This window comes from Girardinichthys multiradiatus, chromosome 3 (assembly GCF_021462225.1).
Source record: "Girardinichthys multiradiatus isolate DD_20200921_A chromosome 3, DD_fGirMul_XY1, whole genome shotgun sequence".
NCBI lineage: Eukaryota > Metazoa > Chordata > Actinopteri > Cyprinodontiformes > Goodeidae > Girardinichthys > Girardinichthys multiradiatus.
In genome coordinates this window covers 43,408,660-43,428,222 of record NC_061796.1, presented here as the reverse complement: position 1 = coordinate 43,428,222, position 19,563 = coordinate 43,408,660, and the positions used below count along the sequence as shown (strand labels likewise).

General features: G+C 38.6%; 1 protein-coding gene across 1 annotated transcript in view; it reads right to left on the bottom strand.

The window, feature by feature from the left end:
• Nucleotides 1-17,965, bottom strand: part of bmper (BMP binding endothelial regulator) — a 49,063-nt gene extending 31,098 nt beyond the window's left edge. The window contains exons 1-2 of the mRNA XM_047360593.1: nucleotides 17,369-17,965; nucleotides 11,620-11,705 (exon numbers count right to left, since the gene is read on the bottom strand). Of these exons, the coding sequence (XP_047216549.1) occupies nucleotides 11,620-11,705; nucleotides 17,369-17,477 (195 nt within the window). The 5' untranslated portion in view covers nucleotides 17,478-17,965. The remainder of the gene's footprint in view (nucleotides 1-11,619; nucleotides 11,706-17,368) is intronic.
• Between the last annotated feature and the right edge of the window lie 1,598 nt (nucleotides 17,966-19,563).

Below are 19,563 nucleotides of genomic sequence, written 5' to 3'. Positions count from 1 at the left end.
GAGCTAAAGCACATTACTGTTAACTGCTGAGCTCCAGCACAAAATATTCAGACAGATTAAATGAACAAATCTGTAATTAGGAATAATGGGAATATTAAATTATTTTTTTAGGAGTACATACTTTTCAATTAGAGAAAAATGAATGTGATAGCCCATAAGGCGAAAAAAATGCAGCGAAACCTCACAATGTTTTTGTTTTTTAAAGAAAAAGCCCACATCTCAATGAAATACGGCCTTTCAACAAAACATTGATTCTGATGTTTTAATAAAACGTGTCAAATTTACACAGAATTATAAATTAACAAGATTTTAATATATGATTTATCATGGAATCTGTTGTTTATCACCCAAAAACAAAAATGTTTCATAATGCTGTTTGGGACAAAGGTTTTTATTGAAACACAAACAAAAAATGTTGTATGTATTAATTCCTTAAAATTTTATAAGCATAAAATAATATTTTCCTGGCCTGAAGGTTAAAATAAAGTAGGGTAGCTTTGCCACTTGGAGGCGACAGTGTTCACTGCTTCACCTCGTGTTTCTTCTTAATTTTTATCATCGTTTCCCCCTTTTTTTATTTTACCTACATCCATCAATCTCTCCATCTAGTTTGTTCTGTTTTCCTTTATATTAGTTTCTGGTTATAATTAACAACCTAAACTTGCTTAAAACTAAATAAAATCTCCTATACGTTGATTCGTCTTAATAAAAGTCAAATACAGACTAGTGTCTAATTCAAGACACACCCTTCCTGCTCATATGTGCTTCAAACAAGCCCACTGCACACAGGAAAAAAAAAAAACTATCTCTTAAAACTTTTATCTTTCAAGCCTCCTTTTCCTTTTCATGTTTTCTCTCTGTCCTGGTAAAACAAAATGGAGAGATAAGGTGGCATCACCTCATCACCATCAGCCCTCAAATTAAAGCCCTATTTACACCCATGGACCGTAACGCCTCCCAGCCTCTCAAACCTTAACGACCTTTTTAAATGTGACCTTTCACCCTGCGTCCAAAACATGAAAGGTAACAAATATCGAAAGCAGGAGTCAGATTTAGCTGTGCTTTTGTTCTTTTTCAACAAGAAAAATAATTTGTCTAGTCTGAGATGGATTTAGTTAGGATGGAGTGGCTTAAATAATTACGTCATGGATTAGTAAAAAAAACAAAACTATAATACACGAAAAAGACCTATCAATTTTACAGTGTTGTGAAAAGTATTTGCACTCACACACACTTGAATGTTTCAGATCAAACAATTATTATCAGTCATAGATAACCTGAAAAATTTCAACATGCACTGTTCAAATGAGGATTTCACCTATTAAGGGAAAGAAAACTACCCAAACTGATCTGGCTAAATGTGAAATTAATAATTATCCCCATTGTTAAATCATGAATCACTCAAGAAATAACTCAAACAGTACTTCTCTGACAACATCTAGTAGGCTAAAAGATCTAAAAAAGCAACACATCATGCCCCAGTCCAAAGAAATTAAAGAACAAACTCAAAACAAAGACATAGATATCCATCATTCCTGAAATGGTTACATTTGTCACGGAGTGGTTTTGGGTTGGACCAAAGCGCAGACAAGAGCTTGGCAGCAGCATTGTGGAATCCAGAGCTTTATTCAAAGTATCAAAACGTAACAAAAACACACTGCAGGTATTGACCAGGGTTGAAACCCAAACTTACAAGGCTGAACACTGCAGGATCATGGCATGGACGAGGGTAGCGAGTATGAGCGAGTTGTAACACAAGGAACCCTCAAAACATAATGAAACAAACCAACTAATATGCAGAGAGAGAACAAAGGCAGGTAATCAAAGGAACTAAGGACAGGTGAGGCAAGGAAGCAGGAAGGCAGAGGGAACAGGTGAACCTAATACAACTAATTAACAAGACAATGAGCAGACCTAAAACAAAGATAAATAAAGCATAAGAATCAAGAATAAACATGAACTAAAGGAAACTGAGAAATTTGAGGGAACACAACAACCTAAGGCCTAAACACTTAACAAAATAGGAACCAAAAGGGAACCCTGACTAAAAAGTCAAGAAACCTAAACACACACTGACTGAACCAAACTGAGGATGAAGCAGAGGAAATGAGGACTAGAATAAAAGTAAACAATAACTAAAGCTAACCTATAAAGGAGGAACTAGAGAACAAAGATAAACTAGAGGAACAAGGCTAAGGGGGACCGGAGAACTAATAATAATAATAATAATAATAATAATAATAATGAAACCATTCTAAGAACAGGAAAGCAACGCCAAGGGAACAAAGGGCGAGAGGAGAACACACTGGGAGGCAGAAGAAAACCAGAACTGTAGGAAAAACAGAAAATATGAATACAAAGCCATAAACAAGAAACCTCTAGTTAGCAGTAAACAAAACAAAACACAACGTCCAAAATGTCACATCCTGACAACATTTTGAAGACTTTGGGACACCTCTGAACCCCAGTGAGACTCATTATTCACAAGGAGAAAACATGGAATAGTGAGGAACTTTCCTAGGAGTGAGATAACAAAATTACTCCAAGAACGCATCAACGGCTCATTCGATTCCGACTGCCATGTATCGATGTGCCCCTGAGCAAGGCACTTAACCCCAAGCTGCCTACTGATCTGCATATCGGTGTATGAATGCGAGCACATTTGTGAGTGTGATCGAATGAATGTGGATCTAGTGTAAAGAGCTTTGAGTGGACTGGAAAAGCCCAATATAAATTCAGTCTAATAACCATTTAGATGTATCTGTCCACTCAAAGTATTAACTTGTTTAATGTAGTAATCAGAGGGTAAGAAAAAAGTAACTATGTTGGTTGTCCAGCACAAAATCTACAACAAAGTAGTTTGAGAAGTTCTAACTTTAGATTTCTATGCCGTTGCTTCCTCACAAGTCACAGTAAACTCAGAAGACAAAATCCATAAATTTTTTTCCATTATATAAATATGAAAAAAAAGAAAATATCACTTGAAATCAAGCTGCATTTGTTTTACTGCAAGAAAAACCCCAAAAAAACTTGGTTGTTCAGAGACCATAATGGTTCTGTCATTCTATGTTTTTTCAATGGATTATGTCAGAATAATCTCGTTAACCTGTGATAACGTACATATTAGGTCTTATTAAAATAAGATTTCAGTTTTTCTTCCACAAAATTTGTGGAATTGTGCAAAAGTTTAAATACAATGAATAAGCATTTTGGGCTTTGAAATCTCTGCAGAATTTTATAATTTCTTTTAGAAAACAATTTACTGTTACGACAACAAAACTGAATGTGGAAAAAGTAATAGAAGTCACTGGTATATTTATCAAAATAAAGCAAATTATTAGAAAGACATCTTTAAATTGGTTAGGAAAAAAATTGTTTTACAACATTTAATAAAGGTTTGCTTTTTGCAAGAGCGTTTAACTGCAAACCATTTAGGGAATCTCCACCAGAAACACATGACCTCCAGCTCCAACATCAGAAACAGGTCATTACTGCCAAAATATGTTTGTGTGTTTCTGATTTTTGTTCTAGTGATGATTATTATTTGCAAGTAGCAGAGTGCACCTTATCTTCTAAAAAAATGCCATTACAAATGTTATTGAAACATTTGTGCATGTTTTATTTGTTAAAAAGCAGAAGGCATGAAGTAATTATGATGAATTGAGTTATGTTGCTGCTAAAAAATTTCTGTTGATTGACATTTAGAATAATTTTATCAACATACATGAATTTAACCTTGTTTCTCATGTGGACAATAGAGCCACAAAGTTATTTAAATAAATTCCAACACTTTCTCCGTCAGACATAAAGCAGATAACACAGCAATAAGGACTCATGATGACACCGTGACAGAGGAGTTTGACATGTATGAGTCTGAAAGCAGAAGACAAAAGGTTAAATTGTGCCTTTATTTTGGGATGTATTAGCAGTGTGACAAATTGGAGTAAAAACGACAACAGATAATAGAGATAGTGTTTTGTTATCAGCTGCCAATCAGGTAAACCTTCCTGCTCCTGTATTGATCATCTACTGTTTAGGTTGACGCAGAAAACAACCTTTGAGCCTCCTTGCAGATCGATCCCAGCTACTGGGTGTAAAAACATCCACACAGAGCTCTGCAGGAATGTTTGTTTGATCAATTAACAGGCTGTGGGGACTTTGACCTCCTCAGTGTCTCAGGATGAAATAATCCAGACTTGTTCTGCTATTGAGAGCATATGTTCCTAACAGGATGAGCTGAGAAAAGGTTTGTTTGGTTTAACGTCACTTACAAGTGAAAAACAATTCATCTCCAACTGATCAAAGCTCCCCACTTTTCACATTTCATTATATTATGTTTCCCATCAACATCTGTCTATTAAATGATCCAGTATTTACACTGAGGCTTTATTTGAGATTTCTTTTCTTTTTCTCACAAAACAGCCTCTAATCAGCATCTACAGCACAAATATACAGAGTCTCGTATTCCTGCTCTGATTTGGATCATATGGATATTTATTTTAGTCAGTTTCATGAATGCTGCCATGTGAAGAAATGGAGCGCAGAGTGATTTAAAAAACCTGCTGAAACAACTCTAGAGAGGATTGTTTTGCAAATGTACAACAGTATTTGGTAAAGTATTTTTATTTGATATTAACTTCAAATATGCAAATTAAAAATGTGGTTAATGTTATACATTAACCACATTTTATATAGCAAAATTAAAGAATGACGACATGTCAATAGAAGATATGGTTATGCTTGTTTTAATGTTAATGAAAAATATGCTGATTCCTCTTGTTCTCACATGTGAAATTTATTGATCAATATTTGTTTTTGTTTCTTTATTCTTTTTATTTATACTTCATTTAAAATGGACAAATCCCGTGAGACTTAACATTTTATTTCAAGGGTGTGCTGGTTAAGATGGCAGCAGCTCAAACAACACACCAGCCATTTTCCATCCATTTTCTATACCCGCTTCTTCCATACAAGTTCGCGTGGGAGCTGGTGCCTATCTCCAGCAGTCTACAGGTGAGAGGGGGGGGGGGGGGGGGGGGGGGGGTACACCCTGGACAGGTCACCAGTCCATTGCAAGGCAACACAGAGACACACAGGAAAAACAACCATGCACACACTCGTTCATACCTTAGGGCATTTTAGAGATACCAATTAACCTAACAGTCATGTTTTTGGACTGTGGGAGGAAGCCGGAGTACCTGGAGAGAACCCGCGCATGCACAGGTAGAACAACAGTGCTAACAAATGTGCCACCGTGCAACCCGTAAACCCATTTTACACATCATAAAAAGGAAAAAGATAATTCAAATTATACAGTCCAATGATCTGCACCACATCCCAAGCAAACAAAAGAATCAACCAAAAATAATGGCATCAAAGGGCTCAAGTAGAAAAAAGTGTCCTAAATTGCAGCCAGAAAAAAATTTAGAAGCTATTTGGTCGTTTTAGTCATTGTAGTTCTTGTCAGAGCAGCTGTCAATGCTTTCATCAGAATTGCATTTAAAGTGTACCAAATATCTTTATTGGCTTTATAACGATACTGCAATAGGCCATTCAATTTTATGAACTGATCATAATTATATATATATATATATATATATATATATATATATATATATATATATATATATATATATATATATATATATATATATATATATGTGTGTGTGTGTGTGTGTTTGTGTTGATTTGTGATGGACTGGCGACCTGTCCAGGTGAATCCAGCCTTTCACCTGCTGACTGCTGGACCAGGCCATCCATCAGCCAAGCCAGCCTGCAAAAATTAAGTGGGAGCAGGAAATGGAGGGTTGTCCTAATGAAAAATTAGCTATGAGCAAGAAAAACAGCAACAAATATGTTGCATCTCCAAGCGCTTGCTATGACTGAAATCAACTGGTGAGTCAACAGTTGTCTACAAAGTTGATCTTCCACCCTGTTGGGTGCATCATTTCTTAGTCAAAGCACACAGAGTGCCTTTAAATTTCAACTCTTTTTTGCAGGAATGCAGATATTTTGTCCTTGCCTTACCTTTTTAAATATTTTACACATACACTAAACATCAAACAACGTCCAAATAGGTATAAATACTCACAACGGCATCAGTCCCATGAGACCACAGATGCGCTTTAGCTTAACGAGCACATAGAAATCCAGCTTTACACTCCAGATAGGCTACTTTTAGGCAAGTGTTTTGCTTGCTTACATGCTTTCAATTTGTAAGAAATGAGTTTTGCAAATTTTAAATCTGATTCTCATCTGCCATTAATGCTAAATCAAACAATAAACTGTTTCTGACCTGTTAAAAACTAGGTCTAACTCTTGTCCTGACTTAATGCTGACACACAAACAGGCAATCCTTTAGGCTCTAGAGGTTCTGAGAGAACTGCATCTACAAAAAATGATTTGAAGGGCAAAAAAGGAGCTGACCTCGGGGTGAAGGAGGAGAGGAAGAACTGATGATAGATTGGTAGAAGACATGCAGATGGACAGACAGATAGGCGAGGATGATGAAGAGTGTGACGGAGATGGACTGACTCCTTTCAAGATAACAGATCGCCATGGCGACCTGTCTGTCAATCAGTCTGTCAGCCACATCCACTCTCTGCTCTGCCTCGGCCGGGCACACACAATGGACCCTCTGTGCGTCCATACATGTGTGTGTCCATGCCCACACAGCCCCTAACAGATACTCTGGACTCAGTGAGCAGACCCCCATCTCCTCCTCCTCATCAGACCCATGTATGAGTGACACTGGAGACCCAGTGGCTCACTACCCCCCAAGAGGGACTTCATGGTGACACAGGCTTTTTGGAAGTGTAGAAATGAGTGTGTTGGTCATGAAACATACTTGAAACTTATGGTCATGATTTTTACTTTTTCTTCAACACAGTTTGTAAAACTGAATTTAATAAACCTCACCTGGAAATTCTTCTGCACAATGTGGAACAAAACTGATCCAAATGTTCAGAATATTGAGCAGAAAGTGCAGAAGATGGATGACAAACCTTAACCTATGGTCCAGACATTTTGCAGCAAGCAACTTTACCAATGTTTCAGCAAATCTGTCAGGCTAAAAAGGAAACCAAAATAAAAACAGAACCGTTTTAGCTAAGAAAGAAGAATACCATTAACTGGGGCACTTTTCATTAAGGCTATAGGGGGAGAAAGTCCAAAGTTCAGCAGACAAAAACAGGTGAAATTTAAGAAGGCCTGAGACTGGATGTATGTAAGGTTATGAAGGCATGAATAATATGTGTGTGAGTGTGTGTGGGGGGGAAGGGGGGGGGGGGGTGATATGTAAGTGTGTGGAGGGGTTAAAGTAGAGATGAAAGGGTAGCCATTGCCTGCTGATGACTGATAGCATTCAGCAGGACTTTGCTGATGTCTGCCTGATAACACACAGGACAGCAGGACAGGAGAACCTCACTGCAACCAACCAGGAGCCAAACAGTAGCCGGGGTTTATGATACTCGTGTAATATCTGAGGCTGGAGTAAAAAAGTGAATTTGGCTTAATATTCTGGGAGCTTTGTTAAAGTATTTCCAGAAACATAGTATATACCTTGCCTTGCAAAAATACTAATAACACAGAATTTTTAAGTGGAAGTAAAGGAATTCATGGTTTTTAAAGTCTTTTGCAAATCATTAAAATATTTTAAAAATAAAATTTGAAAAGTGTGATGTGTGTTTTTACTTAACTCTCATGCCTTTAGATAAAATCCAGTGCATCCCATTGCCCTTTGAAGTCCCTAAATTATTAAATATAGTCTACTGTGAGTAATTTAATTTTACTATAAATGTGGCTGTCTTTAAAGACCTCAGGGGTTTACAAGAGAACATTAGTGTACAAACAGCATCATGAAGACCAAGGAAGAATCTGCATGTTTAGTAATCACGTACATGCCTTCAGCTGATGGAGATAGAGTGGCTTGGATGGAGTCTATCGACTGGATGACACCATGTACTGCCACATGGGGTGTCCACGTTCACCACCTCCTTGATATGGAGCAAAGGCGATGCTTCCAATTAGCAGGAAAGCAATCCACAACATTCTCATTAAGCTGCTGTTAGTGCAGGATGGACTTCAGACTCTTCTGATGGCCGCCTATTTAAACAATTCAGTCAAGAAGAGTATTAATCAGAAAAGCAGCCAAGAAGCCAGTGGTAACTGAAGGAGCTGCAAAAATCACAAATCAGGTAGGAGAATCTGTTAGAAGGACAGCGATTAGTCGTGGCCTTTATTAAAATATGGCAAAAAAGAACGCCACTGTTGAATGAAAGCCATCAGAAAGAAGCTACGCAGTTTGCCACAAGTCAGGAGACACAGAAAACAAGTGGAAGAAGGTGCTCTGGTCAGATTACAGTAAAATTAAACGTTCTGGCCTTTACATAAAACAATGTGTGCAGAAGAAAAGTGACAGAGTGCATAACCTGGAACCCTGGTGGTGGCAGCATCACGCTGTCAGCAGGGACAGTGAAGCTGGTCAGAGTTAATGGGAAGATGAATGACGCTTAATAGAGAGTAACTCTGGAAGAAAACCTGTTTGTAGCAGCAGTTTCTTTGAGTCGCTTACAGAGGTCCACCTTTCAGCGGGGAACTGTTTAAATCATATTCATGTGGTGGAATGGCCAAGTCAAAGTCCAGACCTAAATCTAATTTACTGAATCTGTGGCAGGACTTATAATTGATATTCACATAACATCTCCATCCAATCCGACTGAGCTTCAGCAATTTTGCTAAGAAGAATGGACAACTATTTTAGTCTCAAGGTGCAAAAAGCTGGTAGAAACATACCCCAAAGTACTTGCAAATAATTGCAGAGAAAGGTGGTTTTCCAAAGTATTAACCCAGTAAGACTGAAGACAAATGCATGAATGGCCTATACAAAATACAAACAAAACACATCAACGTTTGTGGTTGAAATGGGACACAATGTAAAACAAAAAAGCTCAAGGGGTGTAAAAACCTTTGCTTGACACTTTACAAGAGATAAACAGGATTTGTCTACAAGGATGTAAACAAATCGGTTGAAGCAGTTTTTAAATTCTAAACTACCTTAGGTGCATCAGAGGAACACCAGGGGCACCTTGTGACAGTTCAATTTTTGTTTCCTTTTATGAAACATGCCTATGAGGTGGGTTTCATTGTACTGCTTTTATGTGCATCTCCTGGTTTGCCTGGTAACCCCTCATTAATGTCAGAATTTCAAGATCCATAATTCAGTGTTAACTTCTAATGATGTGACTTAAAATAGTAGTATTATCAATATTAATATGACAGTCACAACTGGAAGTGGTGACATTTTTTAATTCAACCTTCAAATGCACCCATTAAAATGCCACAGAACCTAACAAAAATCTGTGCAGAACTCAGTTTCTCACACGTTTTCTGGACAATCTGTTGGTTTGGCCGGCAGGTGACTCTGTCAGCTGAATGCACTTAGGTGATGACTAAACATGCAGATTCTTCAAGTAAACAGCAACTTTTTCCTCCTGATTTGTGTGGAAGCTGTCAAACAAAGCTGTTGTAACATTTCCACCATCAGCTGAGAAGAAATGCAGCCCAAAATGTTAATTTGGTGGTTCCCAAAAGTTTGGGTCTGAACCCAGCTGTTGCCTGTAAAATACAAAGCGAAAGAACTAGAGATGACGGTAGAAATAAAAACAAATGTAAAAATTATTGCTTCAAGCATATTTTCTCAGAGACCGTTAAGGCTGTTTGTCATGTATTTTGTTTATTAGCATATAAACAAATGTCTGTGCATTTTGACCAGAAACAGCAGTTGATGCATAGTTCTGCTGCCACGTCAGAAGCTTTTAAATTAGAAAGATGTTGCTTTAAGGATTCATAGAAATGATAATTTATTTTAGGTTAGGGATTAATAACTGAATCGTTTTGACACAAACAAACTTTACACTTGACAGCTGTGACATTATCCATAAACTTCTAACAACTTCTGATGATTTCCAAGTCTTCAATACCCCTCAGCAAAAACTATATGAAAAGACAACTTTAACTTCTGTCTAATTAATGTGTAAAGACGGTTAAAAAAGAAAAGATGTCGACTGGTGTCTGAACGTGATTAGAAGTTGTTGGGTTTGTTCAGTGTGAGCAAATTAAACAAGCTGAATCCTGACTGTCAGCATCTTTGTTTTGGCTGCATTCAGACAGGAGTTATGAGCTAAACAAAATGAAATGTCCACATAAACTTGCTGCTCACTTGATTAGATGCACCTGTTCACCTGATGGTCAACTCAGTGCATTTAGGTTTCTATGGCATGGTTGTTGCTGCCAGATGGGTTGCTCTGAGCATTTGTTAATCTACTGGATTGTCATGCATAGCCATCTCTCAGGTTAAAAGTGAGCTGCAGTTGAGTGGATGTAAATACCCCCTTAATGTCAGGGATGCGAGGACAATAGGCAGACTATATAAAGGCAACAGTAGCTCAATTAACCACTCATTACAACCAAGGCATGTGGAATACCAATTCTAAATGTATAACATGTTGATCCTAGAAGCAGATGGGCTACAGCAGCAGAAGACCAAAACAAGGGCATTTTTGGCATCCTTTGGGCCCCTTAGACCAATTAGGTTTTAGTTAAACTCGTGAACTGTCTAACGTTGCTGACCATCTCCATCCTTTTTGACAACAGTGTACCTTTCTCTACTGAAGGACACTTCCAGCAGGCTAATGCACCATGTCATGAAGCTAAAATCATTTCAAACTGGTTTCTTGAACATGACTGAGTTTTCCTGACTCCAATGGTTTCCAAAGTCACTAGATCTCAATGCAACTGATTTAGTCCACAGATCTTTTGGATCCTGTGGTTTGGTAAGAGGAGTCTCCATAAATTGGGTTTGTTCTAGAACTAATGCTGTGATCAATTTAACTTGGAAATCTGAACCCAGATCTGGGAATGGATCTGGGATGCATTAAACACAACCCTCAGCATCACACCTACTTGCTTCCTGCTGGGTAAACGCTGGTCATGTGATGGCATTTAAAAGCTAAAACTTTTCATTCAGCCAAAGTCAAAGCAGTGACACAGAAAAGCCTCACTGGTCCATTCTCATCCTCTGAAACAATGGCCTCTACAGCGGTAATGGGGGATGAAGGGTCAAAGAGCACATGTTCCAGGAAAGAGTTGTCTCCCAACATTTTGTAGGCCTGTTTTAACAACTGGACCAAGGCGGTACAACAGGCTAGTCTAGAAAAAGAAACAATACCCACTTTGTGTTTCACTGTGAGTTTTATGTCATGCTCCAAAAAACATCTAAAGGAAATGCTGCATCATGCCATTCAATGTGAGGTTTTTTTTAAATTGCAAACTGCTCACTAATGCAATTTGATGCCAGAGTTTACCATCCATACAAAACAATTCAAACAACTGATCTGTCAAGAAACACCAACTGAAACTTGCAGTACTGTTGCTACAATCTTCTGATAAAACAGTCATGCTTGCAAATATTACTATCAGTGGAAAAAAAAAGTTCATTTCATTCAGTCGGCTAGCATGGAAACAACAAGTTATACATTAAAGAGGCGAGAACAAACAGTGGAGGCTGACAGCTTAGCGTTCCCTAACATGAGGAGAGTGGAGAAGAAAATGGGTTCCTACCAGGCAAACACAGGTGATGCAGGGGTTGTCGGTGATGTTGGGGATGTGCAGGACCTCTCCTTCATTCTCGCAGCTGGCTTCAGTGCCTGTGAAGGACAGGACAGTGAGGAGTATTCTTCATCCTGAGAGATGAAAATGTCTTGAAACGTTTAATTGGATAATTACACTTGGGTTACTGAAAGTTGTTTTGTAATTTTCACATCTTTGTATTTCCTATAATTGCATTTATAGAGATAAAAAAACAAATCTATGATTGGTGTTAAATACTCTCTGTGTACACTTTGTTTAACTTTCCTCCCTTGGACGTATTTGTCTGTCCAGGTAAAAGGGGTGACATTTGAACCCAGGTTTTAAAAGCACGAGTCAGTCACTTTGTTACAAGTGCAAATGTAACCTGAACCAACCAAGGGAAACGACTCACAGGTTTATGGGTTGAACCATACAGATGTCAACGTCTCAGAGCGCAACGGTTCCTGCAGGAAAAAATCTGCTCCAGAATGACCCCTCTGATGTTTACTCATGCATCTGATCTGTTTTATACAGCCCAACCCCCCCATGGTGACAGAGATGGGAAAAATATTAGTGGATGGAAACAAGCCGATGCATAACCACAGATGTGGAAGAGATATAAAGATGTGGTTGCAACTTTGTTCCTGTTAGGCCAAGATTTACAGTGAGAGATTACACAGCATCTGAACTGAAGGATAAGAGTCCAATATGCCGCAGGAATTACTAAAAGAAATCATCTTTCACATTCCTATAAACAGATTTAGTTGATTGCTGAATCAGAAACAACAAGCAGATAATTAAAAGTCATCCCTTTCCTCAAACTAGAGCTGGATGGTCATGAGGCATAAAGGTGCAGAATTATATGCAGTAAATTCATAGATTTCATCCTCTTTTCCTGCATCAATTCACTTGTAAAGACATGTATGTCCATCTGGAGTCATACTGTCTCTCAGGACAACCCTGCTCCTGTTTGATAAAGCCACGTGGTCTATTTCTCTTATCCACTTATCAATATTGGAAACACAAGACCTGAACATTCAAGCAAGGCAGAAGTATATGCACCTATGATTTTAACAGAGGTCAATCATCCTAAAAGCTCACTGTTAGAGAACTGCAGAGAAGAGTGGCATCTTCGGGTCACCAAGTCTCCATAACAACCATTAGAAGCCAATCTACATGCCAGCCAGATGTTTGGTAGGTATGCCCAAAGAAGCGTTGTCTGTCCTACCATCACAAACATAACCTACTTGCAGTTTAACTGAACTGTGTGCTTTGGTCAAATAAGACTAGATTGAATTTTGCAGCAATAAATGCTATTAGTGCAAAGGATGAATATGTGGAAAAGCACCTGGTGGAGTGCCTGTGATACTGTGGGCCTCTTTCTTTTCCTTGGGCACCTTGTTAGTGCGTATGGGATCATTAACTTTTTGACATAACAGGACATTTTTATACAAAAATCTGGAGGTATTTACTTAAAACTACAAAAGGGCTCGTCATTGGGTCTTTCAGCAGTATAATAATCTAAAACATATGACCAAATCAACAGACAAATGGTTAACCAGAAACAAAATCAATTATTTTCTGTGGTCACCTGAGTCCCCAAATTTAAATCCAAATCTGTGTGGTGAGCTGAAGAGAAGAGAGCATAAGAAAGGACCCAGGACTGTGGAAGATCTAGAACAGAGATGTCCATCCCCAGTCTTGGAGAGCTAAAGTTCTGCAACTTTTAAATGCGTTCTTTCCCTAACACACCTGAATCCAATAAATGACTTGTGGCCTCTGCAGAGCTGAATGACATGCTGATGAGGGAATTCAGCATTTGATTTAGGTTTGTTGGAGCAGGAATGAATCAGACAGTTGCAGAACAGTAGCTCTTGAAAACTGGAGTTGGGCAACCATGATCTAGACTGGTTGTAAAAATAGTCAAAAATTCTTCTTTCTGAATGCTTGAAACTTGTGAATGATTTTGGAGAACATCAGGTGCTCTCCTAATGGGAAACGAAAGGCTGTACAAATTTTTAACAGCAAGAGGGTCAATAAACGTGGCAATAGAGATTCTGGTAAAAAAAGATTAGACGGGTTCGATATTTTTCTCTAATAAATAAATTTACTGAGATTAATAGTTGAATTTCCCCCCTTTTCCAGTTTAAGATTGGGCTACTGGATGAAAGCTTGATTTATTTTAAAGATTTTTACACATTGTTATTATTTTTACCCATTGGGGCCATGTAGAGGGTGCTGTAAGTACTGTTTAAGCTGTGTGGTGCCAGTTCTGACCAATATGACCTCTCAGGGAAATGTATGTAGAATAAAACCCAATAATTCCCTTTGTGGCTCATGTAAATTACTGATTCTGAATCATGTGGTTAATGCAATCCAACTGTTGCAACATCTTAATCCCATCACTTTGACTCACTAAAGGAAAACCTTCTTTCTCAGTTAGCAATAAATTATTCCAGTTTGTCGCTGCATCGCTGTCTCTTCTGCAGTGGAATAACAATGTCTCCAAATTAATCCAAGGTCTAGTTTTATATTTTAATGAAAAACACAAGCCTCTCCAGGGATAGTACATAGACACTGTAAAGGTTAAAACCCTTTGAGCAACACCGGGACAGTTCTTTTTATCTTTGTGCTGTAAACTCTGACCTGATGTCTGCTCAGTTTGAGGAAATGATGATAGGTCAGGAGTTAACCATTGCCTGAACCCATATCCCAAGCCAAAGCTACGTGCACATAGTTCTGTCAGATCAATATTCAACATTTAAAGGGTTTGAAGGGCAGAATTTCTGTTTATTCACTGATGTGTGACTACAATAAACAAAATATATGCTGACCAGATGATGTGGTGTGCTTGTTAAAATAAATGTGCACATGTTATCACTGTTGATTAAAAAGGGGACCTTTAACAATTAAAAATGAATGAATTAAAATTGTTCCTTAACCTCCCTTGTGTAACGATTCTTGTCGTAATGAGTCGTGCTGTCTGACTTCAGCAGTAAAAACCCGCCTGTGGATTCGCAGAGCAGACAAACCCTGCCGACTCCACAACCACTGTAAAATTTACAGCCTTCAAGTCCAATTAAATTGGCTGTAAGTGTTTGTGGGGGGATAAAGGAGGGCGGGGAGGCACTGGTGATCCGTCTGGGACCCAAAACTCCTCCGTGTCCTGTTTCTCAGCTGCTCTGTTTGTCTTTTTTTTCACAGATTTCTTTAAAGATTGCACTGAATTTACCTCAGATCTATACACTCATCAAGTTGGGGAAATTATTTACATTATTTGACCTTTATTTAACCGGGACATCAATAAAGATTAAAATCTCCTTTTTACATTAAATAGGAAACAAATGAACTGAAACTACCCCGAGCGGAACACAAAAAATGACCAAGCCGAACAAAGTAAATATTTGGATGATGCAAATTACATAAAACTATGACCTTCTTTCAGTGATCGCTCTGAAAATGAATCGACTAAGTCAGCCAAATGTTGTTTAATGCAGTCCTATACAAGAAAACGGCACACATCCCATATTTTTGGAGAGAAAGAATTCAGACTCTTGCACAGAAGTAATAATGAGAAAAATAAGGTAACACCTCAATAGAAACATAGATATGCACTGCTGTTCCAACAGATTCTCAGATTTTCTCCCTCTCAATTTACGTATATGGAATCAAACACGTGTCACATATTTTACTCTAATTAAAAACATGTCTCATGTGTCCATGATGGTTGTCTGAACAAAAACTGCTTTGTGGCTAAACTCTGAACTGCTGCTTTTTTAAATTGTTCAAAAGAAGATTAATGATATAAGTAAAATGTCCAATTACATGGATTTTATTTTTGTATTGCACATGTCAAACATTGAATTTCCCAGTTAATCTGGGGGTTATGGCTGCTGAAAGTAAAGGTTTAAGTGATTAATTCATAACTTTTCTTTTCAACTTAATTTAAGGGTCAAGGGTGAAGAACTTTGCTTATAAAGTTGTCCAAACAGTCAGATTTAAATAGCTTTTTTGTTGGTGCAGAAGGTGGTTTGCTGTGCGGTCAATTTAGACCAGAAACGTTAGTGTGATCACTGACAAAAGCCTGCAGAGAACAGAATGACCTTAATTTCCACCTGCTGCACTGTCACACTGTTTAACTGAAAGACCCCAGAACCCCACTGCACTGTGATAAACACGTTCGGCCTTTATTTGGCAGAGACCGGGTCCACTTTGTGGGCCACTGAATGGACTTGGGCCTAAATACATATAAGAGATGTTAGTCAGGCAGACATGTTCATTCAGTGTTCCAAGGACCAGAAGTAAGAAAGACAAGGCAACGTTAGGTTCCTATACTCCAGAAAAAATGTTGATTGCTTTTAATCAAAACTGATTATAAAACATTACTTTATGAAAATAATTTTTATACTAAATATTGTGTATGAACCTTGCTGTACAAACAGCTTGCCCTGCCTTGCCTACATGGTTCTCCTGATAAGACAGATTCTGTTTGGGATGCGAGGGGAAGGAACCTGATGTGCGGGGCTCATTTAGTCCAGTTTCTCCATCTGATTCTGATAGGCTGTCTGGATTCCCGACGAAGGAGCATCTGGTACATGTTTAACTCTCATCTCCATGTGTTTGAGTCAGACAGATGAATAACTGCCAGAATATGGAAGACACGGAAAAACTACTATCGCGTTTGGAGTCGGAAGCTCTATGTTGGTCAACACAGCTTCTGGTCTATTCCTGGACAACATCAACTAGGTCAAATGAAGTCCTGAAAACCAGAAGAAAATAACTAAATGAATCTGCTGCAATTTAGATCATTCAAAGCCGCTCAGACGCACATGTATCATCGGTCATGACGCTGTCAAACCAGCAGCCATAAGGCGCATCCCGCAACAGCTCGTCCGTTTTTCATCCACTCTACATCTCATTCTCCAAAAACCTCTGCAGTGCTGCCAAAAGTGGCTGTCAAAGAGGGACCAAGCGTTCAACAGACGTAGAGATGAAGGAAAGTCATTCCGGATGAGGACAGAAAAGCGTTGTTAAATTAGATATGGTTAAAGCAAAGAGGCTCAATCTTCACAGCCTGCCTTTAACTAAAAAACGATGTAATTATAACTCCCCAAGTGACGAAAACTATAATTTCAGCAAAGATCAAAAGTTTACAGAGACCTTTTATTCTAAAGACTCATATTATTGAGCCGTTTCTTTAAGCTGTGACGTACATTGTAAAGAAAGCCGGTAAAATAAAAAATTAAAAGCGATAAAATGAGCGCAAGCAGCTTCTTCCTTCAGGGCGCAGAGAAGATAACTTTGGTCAAGTTTAATCAAGCGGTGTCACCTTTTCTGGTTCTCTGTGAAGTTCTAAGATTTCTAATCTCAGTCAAAAATGTGGATTTTTGCTAAAAGATAAAGACTACACATTCGCTATGTGTTGAGGAAGCAAAACGCACGTGTCTGTTGGAAATAAACGTGTTTAATCTGGATCTTGTTTATTTGTTGATTCCCATGGTGATCATGCACCGGCCTGCAGACGAATGCCGAGGGATCCTACCCAGAACTTCACTGCTAAATTACGTCTGATGAAAAACAGAAAAGCTGCTGCGCGGCTCCAGCGTTGATGCGCTGAAGGCTGCAGGAGCGCAGAGACGCAGCAGCAGACCAAATAGCCAGCGGTTTGCAGCAGATTTTCTTACGCACAGTGGGTGTTGTGATGTGTTATTATGAAGCCATATGATGCCTTTAATCTTACCTGTAATTAGCGGAGAGGAAGAGCGGGGCGTTTGTAGCAGCCACAAAAAGCAAAGGAGAAACCTACAGGTGGACCAGGAGGAAGGGTTCAAGCAGCGGGGCGACATCATCGGTTGGCTCCAGGAAGAAAGGACCCAAAAGTTTGGAGAAATAAAAATATTCCGATAAAACAATGTAGATATCAGAAGTCCACAATCAGTGTCTGATTTGCAACCATAGCAGAGACTCCTCGGTTTGGTAGTTTGCTCTGAACTGCGGAGCGATTATCAACCAGACGCGCAATAATTGCGGCGACATTAAAATGACAAAGACGCGCCTGCAGACAGGAGACAGCGCGTCTGCACAGGTTCTGCGAAGACAACTGAGACCATTGCGAGAATAAAGTCATTTAAGGAGAAAATAAACTGTCACAAGTCCTGCTCATGAGTTCCCATAGAGGAGCCGGAGCGCACTGAGCTTTGAAATCAATAACAATGCAACAACGTGAAAATTAATTCTAAATCTGAGGTACAAATCCAAAAATCCGCTTTGCGTACTGATGTCAATATAAGGACTGGGTGCAGTCTTCGTGTCTGCGCGGTGTTAAAAGCCGACGTGCTTCCACTTCTCCTCTGATATTAAAGCGGACCTCTGGTGTCAGAGCGCACTACGGTGCCAGAAAGTCCTGCCTCCTCAGCTCAGCCCGGGACCTCCCTCCCTCCTGCCTCCAGACCTATGCAAACCTCCTTCAGACGCATTCTGTGGTCCGCTGCTTCAGATCTGCAGCTCCACGCCTCATTTTGTTACTGCCGCCGAGTTTTTAATATTGACAGCGGACCCGCTTCTGTTTGCCAGCTACTTAACCTCTGCGCACTGAAAAGCTCTCCCTGTGTGGATATATTAATAAAGGAGATTCTCTCTTTTGGATTCAGTTTCGTAACAAGCAACAATGCAGAGTTTTGGCATTATGCATTTATAAAAGTGACGAAAAAATCCCGTATGGCTTTCAGAAATAAAGGTGACCAGGGGAAGGCTATAAATTTGCTGCCCCCGGCCAGACTGTCTCATGCATCGTGTTAGTCACATAATTTGAGTTGCAATATTTATTTATTTCAAGTTTTACGCGACAACAGCACAATAAAACTTGGTATGTACATTTTATATAAAAACGACAAGTGTGAGTTGAAAGCTATTAAATTAAATCTTCATATAATAGATGGATCATCTATCTGAGAGGGACAGTATTTTAAAAAGTTTTGGACGATATATTTATTTCTGAATCTTTTGATAAATTAGCAAATAATTTCTATTAGCTAAATGTCTGAAGAATAAGATTTTTTTTCTTTTGTATAACTTTCTTCAAAGTCAGAGGTTTACATATACTTGATGTGTTTTTAAATAATTTGTATGATAATGATGCCATGGTTTTGTAAATTTCTGATTCATTCACAACATTTCAGATAAATGAAGCAATACCTCAAACACCTTGTGAGACACCATGGAAAAAAATCAAAAGAAATAAGCAAAGATATCAGGAAGAGAATTGCAGACCTCTACAAGTCATATGTTTATGTACCACCTTCAGATCTTTGCAGGTGCTACATTGGTTTCTTCATGCAAGTTCCTGCTACTAATCCCATTGGAATCTGCAACTATTGCACTCTTCAGGAAGGAGACGGGTTAGATGTCCTAGAAACAAAAGATCTTGTGAAAATGCTGGCTGAAGCTGCAAAGATGGTGTCCTAATCCAAAGTGAAACAAGTCCTTTATCAGCACTGGCTGATAGGCCACTCAGCAAAGAAGAAGCCATTATTCCAAAAGCAACAGAAAAAGATAGAAAACAGTTTGCAACAGTACCAGTAGCAAATGTGTTAGGGAGGAATACCTTAATTTATAACGACATGTTCCATGATCTGATAATACTTAAATTGGAGAATATAGTCTTGGTCATTCTGGCATTAAATAAATTCCTAGCTTACCTAGAACAGGAACCATTATGTCTGATTTAATGTCAGACAACGAGAAAAAATGAGTAAGGTAAGGTAAGTTTATTTATACAGCTCTTTTCAGCAACGAGACACTCAAAGCGCTGTACATATAATTACAATACAATCACAAAGCAAATAAACACAGATACGGACACAGAAAAACAATTCAAATGATAAAATCAATTGACAGAGGTAATTTAAAAAAGTAAAATAAAATAAAGAGAATAGA